The sequence below is a fragment of the Alosa alosa genome, chromosome 6, assembly GCF_017589495.1.
Source record: "Alosa alosa isolate M-15738 ecotype Scorff River chromosome 6, AALO_Geno_1.1, whole genome shotgun sequence".
Taxonomy (NCBI): domain Eukaryota; kingdom Metazoa; phylum Chordata; class Actinopteri; order Clupeiformes; family Clupeidae; genus Alosa; species Alosa alosa.
The window spans coordinates 13321504-13330453 of NC_063194.1; the positions used below are offsets into that span (position 1 = coordinate 13321504).

At 41.6% G+C, this 8950-nt stretch overlaps 1 protein-coding gene across 1 annotated transcript; it reads right to left on the reverse strand.

Moving 5' to 3' along the window:
• Positions 1 to 708: 708 nt before the first annotated feature.
• Positions 709 to 8664, reverse strand: jpt2 (Jupiter microtubule associated homolog 2). Its single transcript, XM_048246470.1, has 5 exons — positions 8507 to 8664; positions 7336 to 7484; positions 3240 to 3388; positions 2089 to 2131; positions 709 to 1946 (listed from the first exon to the last, which is right to left on the reverse strand). Exons 1-5 carry the CDS (start codon positions 8560 to 8562, stop codon positions 1696 to 1698), a joined length of 648 nt encoding a protein of 215 aa, XP_048102427.1. The 5' UTR covers positions 8563 to 8664; the 3' UTR covers positions 709 to 1695.
• Between the last annotated feature and the right edge of the window lie 286 nt (positions 8665 to 8950).

The window sequence follows — 8950 nt, forward strand, 5'->3', positions numbered from 1 at the left end:
GAATATTGTAGACTGCCCTTTTCCCTTTTTTTAAACAAATGCAGAATATGCCCACTATAGACATCACATGGCAACGAGAGAAAAGAAAGCTTTTACTTGGCTACATGGCAGACAAATGACCTGAAGGAGAGGCAACCGTCTACTTGGCATCTTCATTACTTTCTCTGATTGGAGGAAATCGGGTTAATGGTATCACACGAGGTGGCCAAGTGACCAAGCATTAGATCTAAACACTCCCTGCTGGCTGTAGACAATCTTGGAGACGCGCGCTCTCCCTCGATCTGGTGTCACCCAGTTGTGTGGCGCGCATGACGTGAGCTGGGTGGCACGTGAGCGGACCTGTCCTTCATAATCAGGCTTGTTGTTAGGCTACAGGTTCTTCTCATGCATCTCCCATTTAAACTCCACTCACGTGCTGCTCTATCTTTAGGATATTGCCACATCTTTACTTGTACATTTGTAATACTTCTATTTTAAATTTCGGTCGTAATTATTAATTTGGTTGTACAAGTAAAACAGCCAATTTAAACATAGCCTTAATGTTAATAGCCTAGTCATATACCAGGCCTTTTTGTTTTCTTCACTATTATCAACATTCTTACCAGTGTTTTCTAGCACTGAGCCAATATACCCTGTTCAAATAAACCTCTCGTCCACCCCATATAATCTAAAACCAAAAATGTCAAAATTAAAAAAACAAACAAGTCATTCATTAAAACAGAAGTTTATTGTGATACTCAGGCTTTGCTTCCACATCCTCTGATCATCACTTGGCAACCATACTGGCACTCTAGGCGTGGCTGGCAGGAGGGGGAGGGGGTGTGGGTCACATGAGGGAGCCCCCGGGCCTGCTGCCGTTTTAATTTAAAACATAAATGAGCCAGTCTGGAGCAGAAGCCACTATCTGGATGCTAATATGAGGCACCAAAATATACACACACACACACATTATACGCATGCGAGCAAGCAAGTAGATCACACTACTCTTTGCATTGGCATGGATTTAGAAAAAAAGAACAGAAAAAAATAAATTGCCTCCATTTTGGTGTGTGCATACTTTGGCATGAGGTCAGTGTTTGTGAGTGTGCATCTATGTGTGCATGTCTGTCTCTGTAAGGCCTTAAGTCTCCCGACAAACAATGTCACAACTGATTGTCAAAGGGCAAAGGAGAGGTTGGGTGATGGTGGTGGGGGACCTGGAGGAGACTCACACAGGAGGAGACAATGAGAAGAGAATCGTCACATTATGGTTGTGATTGCAGCGTGGATTTTATGTAGTTTGGTGAACAGATGTAATTAACAGAGTTCCCAAACACTATCTGATTTGTTTACACTCAAATACTCTCCCTGCCAAAAAGTGGTTCCAGTTGCATTTGAACAGATTCAATGTAATAAGTCATCAAATCAATCCAGAGTATCAAAAAAAGGGAAGACACACAGAGAACATGAAACCATTCATAGAGGAATAAAGCCGTATTATAAATGATTGGGGAGTTTCAACACCAATAAAATCATTAACATTTCCAACCGTTGAACACAGGTGAAGTTCAGGAATGAAGCAAAGTGCAGGGGGGTGGGAGAGAGAATAAGGAGATGATGCAAGGGCAATGAAATGAAAGAAAAAGGAGAGAAAGGCGAGATGGGGAGGGGGACGCAAAAAAAAGTGAGCAAAGAACAGTCAGTGGGCAGAGTGGATCAATAGAAGACCACACTGGACTTCCCACCCGGAGGATTGAGAACCCTGTTGTGGGAGCGTGGGCGGGGACCTAGGCGTGGCTCGTGGTCCTTGTCCTGCGGCTCACTGGCTGCAGGGGCGGGCTCCTCTTTACTAGCTGGGGCCTGAGGAGCAGGAGCAGGAGCAGCAGCAACTTCCTCCTTCACCTCTTGAACAGGAGCCTCTTTCTGAGGAGCTGGAGCAGGAGCAGGAGCTGGAGTTGGAGCTGGAACTGGGGGAAGAGGAATTCATTTCTGTGCTTTAGGTTATAAGAGGCAGATTACAATTAGGATAAATCCCAGTGTACACTCTGAATGGATGCCAGTGAGAGGATCTTCATTAATTTACTGAACACTGAGCCATCGTTTCAGTACCTGGGGATTCTGGTTCCGAGACCGCTCCCACACCAATGTTGTCCTGTAAGGCAATTAAGTACAATCAGGGAAATGGACAAAACGGTCATAAGGCTGAAACATTTCATAACAAGTACACACTAAATAACCTTCAAAGTTGTCAGATTACTGTACTGTTCACACTGCACAACTTTTCTTGTAATTGTAAATCTTGATTTAGTTTATTAGTTGCAGTTTCTGTTCTACATGAAACATCAGCAACAGGAGGTCACAGATGATAAAATCTTTCTTCAGGACATCCCAAATAAATCTGTCAGATTGGATTGGATATGTGGGCAGCAGGATTGCCTGTTCTGCACAGAGTGAGAAAACATGTATGGACTAAAATCGTATGGTAGCTGCCTGCTCATATTGTGGTTTGGGTTACAAACACTAAAACGCTTGTGGGTACTCCAGGGCATTTATGAACCATTTGGAACATTCCTTACACCCGTGTGCTCCTCCCCTGGGATTTACCCCTCACTCTTTGTCTTGTGTTCCCATTGGCTGTAGCTTGTCGCAGCACTCATTTCCAGTCACAACTACTGGATTGGGCTCCCCAATAAGTCATGACCCTATATTCACAAAGCATTTTAAATTCAAACTTGCACATTTGGAAGAAACTCATTTTTTTGGTAGGCTATGAAACGCATGCCTGCTCACCCTCAAAGACCCATCACAAATCAACCAATCACTGAGGTCATTAAAGGCAAGCTTGTGCATGGGACTTGATATCAGACATAGCATCTCTCAGCTTTGGGAGTTCTTACTTCCTCTAGAAAATTTTATAGCGACTAGGAGTACTTCTAGAGTAAATATTAAACACTTTATAAATAAAGGTCCAAGATGTGTCCAGTTTGATATCTTTTGCATTGCATCTTTGAAAAGTTCACAAAACAGCAACCGAGCGCATATTTGCCAGCACTGAGCAAACACCAATTTGCCCCTGATGTGGGGCTTTTGTCTGCAATTTCCAAAAACAGTCACTGAGTGGAAAAGTGTAAGGCTAAAAGTGCATAGTGTGGCATCAGACTTGAAGAATACTTATACTGCAACAACAACAAAACAAAAACCTTATCTGAAGCCACATAGGTCTACTTCATATCATGCAAATGTACATAGTTGTATCTTACCTTTGGCTTGTTGGGGTGTGGGACTTTAGCAGGTGATGAGCAAGGATCTGCTTCTCCAAAAATGTTACTGGTAGAGCCACCAGGGGGGACAGGTTTGTGCTGAGCTGGACGCGCTTGGGGCTCTCCAAAGATCCCACTGCTCTTCCCACCTGAGCGAGCAAGCAGGTGAGCGAGAGAGAGAAAGAAAGAAAGCAAGAGAGATGTTATCACAATTCTTCAGACTTTATTATCTCCGTTAAAGGATGCCCTATGACCCAAAGCAAACTTCCACTGTAGGTGGCTACTTGGCTTCGGAACACAAGAGCCCTCTCTGACATTGGTTTGTCATATTAGACCAGTGGTCCCCAAACTACGGCCCGCCACCTCATTTTGGGTGGCCCCCCAAAACATGTCTGTGGTATATAGCATCTGGCCCGCACGGGAGTACGACATGTCAAACTATAACCTCCGTAATTTCCCCCATTCATTCTCTATGGCGAGTCTCAACAGTATACGTGTAATACTCTTTTTGTCCACTGGTGGTTGTTTTGGCGCCGTTTCACGTTTACCATCGAAAACGGAATGAAATGTAGGCCTTTACCTGCAAACAATGTAAGAGGCCTATGCTGACTGCATCAGTGCTCAAAGTATTCTAAAAGTTTATCAATTAATTGTTAATAACTAACTAACTAACTAACTTCTATTCAAGACATATTTCTGGGACTTTCACTCGTTCAAATGTTCATCCAAATTCACAATGTTCTCATCAGGTGAGTGAAAGTTAGAATGGTGGTGGTCATTCCAGATGTTTTTGCCAGCAATTCATAAAACTCTCATAGTTTGAGAACTTTAAATTATTTGTAGGATATTGCTTGTTCACAACTTGAGCTGTGTATGCAAAGACACAGAGTTCAGAGTTCACACATTTTAAATGAAATATACTTTTGGGACTCCCTGCTAATACTTTTGGGAATGCTAAAGTCTTTTTATTAGTATTATTTCATTTGAGCTACATTTTACATGGCATGATGGCAATATAAAACACAGCTAACAATGGTATTAAATTGCAGTAGCCTATGATTAAATGTAATGGAATATTCAACTAAGGTAGACTGTTGTTGTTCACAGCACTAAGCTATTTATGGTTACTGATATAGGGGACCACTGTATTAGACCGACAGGATCTCTCAGAAGCATATTCACCTCTTTTATGAGTGGATCCTCACACAAGCGCGCACACACACACACACACACACCACAGGCATTCATGGTTCTTCCCCAGAGGGGTACAATCAAACATCAGTATGAAAATCCTTCTCCCTGCCACACTTCACAGACAGAGAGCCAATGAGGAAGCAGTAGAACTTTGTGTTCTACTTGCAGACCAATCATGCGATAGAGCAACTAAAGCCAGACTCCTTAGAAAAAGTCCTGTTTAGCCCTCATAATTTCCAACATACTACAAAAAGTAGCTTTACTTCACAGAGAAGAGGTCTCCAGAGAAGTAAATGCATAGAAGCAGTACAACTTTGACATGCGACAGAGATGCACATGGGAGGTGTTGCTTCCAGTGGTTTCAAACAAGCTGCTGGAATGCTGTTTTTACTATGTTTATTTAAAAATGCAATGGAATGCCAGACACACAAACCGACATGATTTGTCCACATTTAGAAATAACTTGCTTATGTAATTGTGCTGCGTGTTTGACGAGACATAAAAAGGAATAACAAATGTAATAGGATTATATGAAATGGGCTGTAGCTTCTCAAACAGTCATGATCTTGCCATGTTTTGAAGTACGGCTCTGGTCAGCCAACTGCCAACATCGTTGTATATTTTGTAGCAGCAACCACAAAATGTGCAAACAGATTGAAGCTTAAATCTCAAATGAATAAATCTTGAATGAAGGTGGTCTATTCTAGTCCACATTCCATTGTTGAATGTCTTGAAGCTGGGCAGACACTGTGCGCTTTTCTGTTGCATGTGATATGGTAACTTATACTGTACTTTTCAATCGGATGTGATTGCTGTGCTGCAAGAGACAAAAATCATTCATTGCATCACGAGCCTGCTCAAACAACACAACAAAACGGACAGGACTTCTGCCCGAGTCTGTCAGATCCAATTGATTTGGGGCTAAAAATCACTGGGTTCAAAACCATTGGCCTTAGATAAAGCCTGGCTGTTCTAATCCCATACTGATAACAATTACACCCAATTAGATTATTTTCCATGACACATTCTAAAAGGTTCTTATGATATTATCTTCATTAATACCTCAAACCGCCTGAACCCAAATATCCATAAGAAATGTTGTTAATCTAGACAGGTAAAATGAAGGGTTTGTCACACACAGCTTTGAATGGTACAACACAGGCACATCCACAGCTAGAACTCCTTGAAATTCCGCACAGCCGTGATAGCCTTTTTGCCATTAGTGAACACTAGTGACAACTTGGAATTTGTTACATGTCCTTTGAGCAAAATTGTGTAAGTGTATGTGGGCATGTTCGATTTGGTGAAACAGTACAATAGAGCCATGCAAGCAGAGGATCTGCAGTATTTATACTGGTCCACACACACAAGTTGCTACACAGCTAAGTGATTACTCTTCATCAGGCCTGTCACGGCGCGAGTCCGTGCCGGTGGACACCTTTGAGATCACGAATGTTACGGATGCACATCAATAAACTGACAAACATAACACGCAACATTCACAACTTCCATTCATCATTGTTTCACACATATGCCGGCATAATTACAACATGATATGGAATAAGCTGTCTGAGTTGATATGTTGTTTGTTATGTGCGTAGTTGTGCTGTTTGTCGTTTGTTCGCTAAGATGTTTGTTAATGTTTGTCGGGAAAGGCCTACCGGCAACGTAACAGTGTATTTAACATCACGACACGCATAACATGCTTCATCTAAAATTATGTGTTTATTGTATTGGTGGAATGTATGTGGTGGACAATAATTTCAATAGAAAGGTAGCCAACCTGTAGAAGGGGTTCACGCTGTCCCACTGGCAAAAAGGAAGTGGTGCAACTGCTCCCCTATTTCAGGTAGTGGGGTACGATTGGCTACCATTGCATAAGAGAGCCACAGGGGGGAAATAATGTGCTACGGGAATGATATTAAGTAGTACATTTTCTGTATCCATTAAAGCTTATGATAGTATGAATTTGTCACGGGAAATGTGTTGCAATATATTTTGTATATTTTTGTCATTTCTCATGTGAAACATGGTTAATTGATTGAATTATATGTTGGTATAGCCTAGGGGTGGGGTTTTAGCCTATTTATAGGGGCAGAATGGAACTTGTGTTGAGTATGTTCTGGGCTTTGAGAGAGAACATTCTCTGTGCTGTGTGTTGGGCCAGTGAATTTTGGTATTGCCAATTTACCTGCACATATATATTAGTGCATCGCTGCAATTAGGTTTATTTTCTTGTTTTTATTATTTAGTCACTGTAAATACTTTTTGCACCTCTGGAATTTTGGGAATAATAAATCTCCAATTGTGGGCCCTCCTACTCCTGGTCTGCTACCATCCTTGCTGCCTCCACTGCCGTCCATCCTAATAAGGCCACAAACAATTGTTTCCCAGATGACATCTGCACTCTATTCTAGCTTGAAAAAAAAATGAAACCCTTTTTCAACATCCAGTTCGACCATTTTGTCAAAAACAACTACTTACATGTAAAAGCTGTGTGTTCTTACTATGATGTGACTGGTGCCTGTGCCTTGCAAGGATGGTACAAAGGCCCATCGTGCTGAGCTCCAGCGAAAATAACAGTCACGGCCATATGTCACCAACTTCGGGTGTACCAGGCAGATTGTGGTGTGTAGCTCCGACTGTATACTCCCCTTATCAGCGTGCAACGTTTACAATGCTTCGCTAAGTAGTTGCAGTTGATAGTGCTGTACTGTAAAGCTTGTGGTGAGAAGCAAAAGAAAGTCTATGCACAAGAGTGTTACGGATGTGAACTTGGGAGTGGTGCAATGAGCAAAACCCCACAGCACTTGAAATAAAACATTACAGTTTGGTGAGATTTTCTCCCTGTGGTACGAAAAAAGGATTGAATAGTGTCTGTCACCCAAATAGATGTTCATACCTGGGGGATTGGAGCGCTTGGGGCCTCCCTGAGGTTCCTCTGGAGGTGCAAAAATGGTGGAGGCCATTTTGTTTGGTCGCCTGCTGGCCGTCTCATCTTCATAACCACCAAAGAGGTTACTAGAACCACCACCTGGAGGCCGCAGTACCCTTCACAATAGTAATAATAAAATAGATGAACTACAGATATAACCTTGTTTCCAATTCTTCAACTCATAATTTTACAACATATACGCACAATAAAACATATTTAATGTCAGTAATGCAACATGGCGAGGCCAAGGTTCACTACAAATATTAAGTTATTCAACACTCAATATTTTGCATAGCCTGGTTAACACGCAGACCATTTTGCACGTTAACCCACATTAAATATTTGTAACTGTAAAATAGCGCCACCCTTAACCAACATGGCAATATTTGATAAAGCACTCAAGTTTCTTTACTTAACACAAGTTTCTGTATAAATCTTGCTACGTAACTGTCAGGTGCCATTTGAACTGAATGAATGAGATTAAGGTATAACACGTTGAAGAGAACAAACTATCTCCTTGTTAGCTCATTTAACGTACTTGTAACGTTAAGTTCACGTTAGCTATCTTATGTTCACTTACGTTTACAAGCGAATAGTTACGTTAACTACTTACTCACAGTGCATATTATGTAACATTGTTAACAAGCTAGCAGACGTTAACAACAATGATTCAATGACCCGCTAGTTAATCTGGCACAATTGACTTCTTTCAGGTAAACCTTCTGCATTACCTAACTGTGTGATTTCGCTAGCTTGCTAGCGAGAATTTGGCTAGCTATACTGGGATGACCAGGAGAAGTTTCAACATGTAGCGAGATCAAACCGTTCCTGACAGTATAATAAAATAAATGTTCTGTTGAGTAATAATCTATTTTGTCTGCCATACTACTTGAACTCAAGCGTCACATAATATATTGAATCACCACTACAGGCCATTATGAAATGTGGCTTGCTAGCTAGGGTTAACGAAAATTAAGCTAAATTCTCTCGCACAAGTTAGCCCAGCTAACAAGTTCTCACATCAGCGGAAGCTCATCCTCGTCGATTTCTCAAGATAATAAAAGTGAGGGAAACGTCCTTTATACGTAATGTGTCCAAGCCTCTGGATTAATTGTCCATTAACAGTGAAAATGCATACCTTGAACTTGGTTTCGAACCACTCTCCAGTCCCTGAAACATATTAGTAGAAGTCATTGTTGCTATTTTCCCTACAGTATGTCGAGGAAGTACAAAGAGGAACCAGCCGCTGCGCAAGAAACTGCCTACTAGACCGTCAGCTAATGCAGCATTAAAAGTTGGCTAGCAGTAACAACCCCGCCCTATTGACTGGGGAATCGCCTTCAGTGACTTAGGAGAATGGCATGATTGGTTAACATTTTGGTCAATCATTCGACACTTCCATGAGATTGGCAGAAAACGATTACAAGCGATCTCTTACCACTAGTTGATTGGTCATGCTTTACTGGGACACTGCGTCAAGACGTTCCTTTTTTCATTCGGTGCTGTAGACATTCTCTAGTGCTGTGCTGTTCACCTGGGAACAATACCATAACTTCTGTTTATCACTTGACCTATCTTTTTT

What these genes read in the sequence shown, in the direction of transcription:
- jpt2 (XM_048246470.1), bottom strand. Translation starts at nt 8,562, where the DNA reads ATGACTTCTACTAATATGTTTCAGGGACTGGAGAGTGGTTCGAAACCA. An exon ending in GGTTCGAAACCAAGTTCAAG is followed by an intron (nt 7,485 to 8,506) that starts GTATGCATTTTC and finishes ACTATTGTGAAG; the next exon opens with GGTACTGCGGCCTCCAGGTG. An exon ending in CAAGCGCTCCAATCCCCCAG is followed by an intron (nt 3,389 to 7,335) that starts GTATGAACATCT and finishes TTGCTCGCTCAG; the next exon opens with GTGGGAAGAGCAGTGGGATC.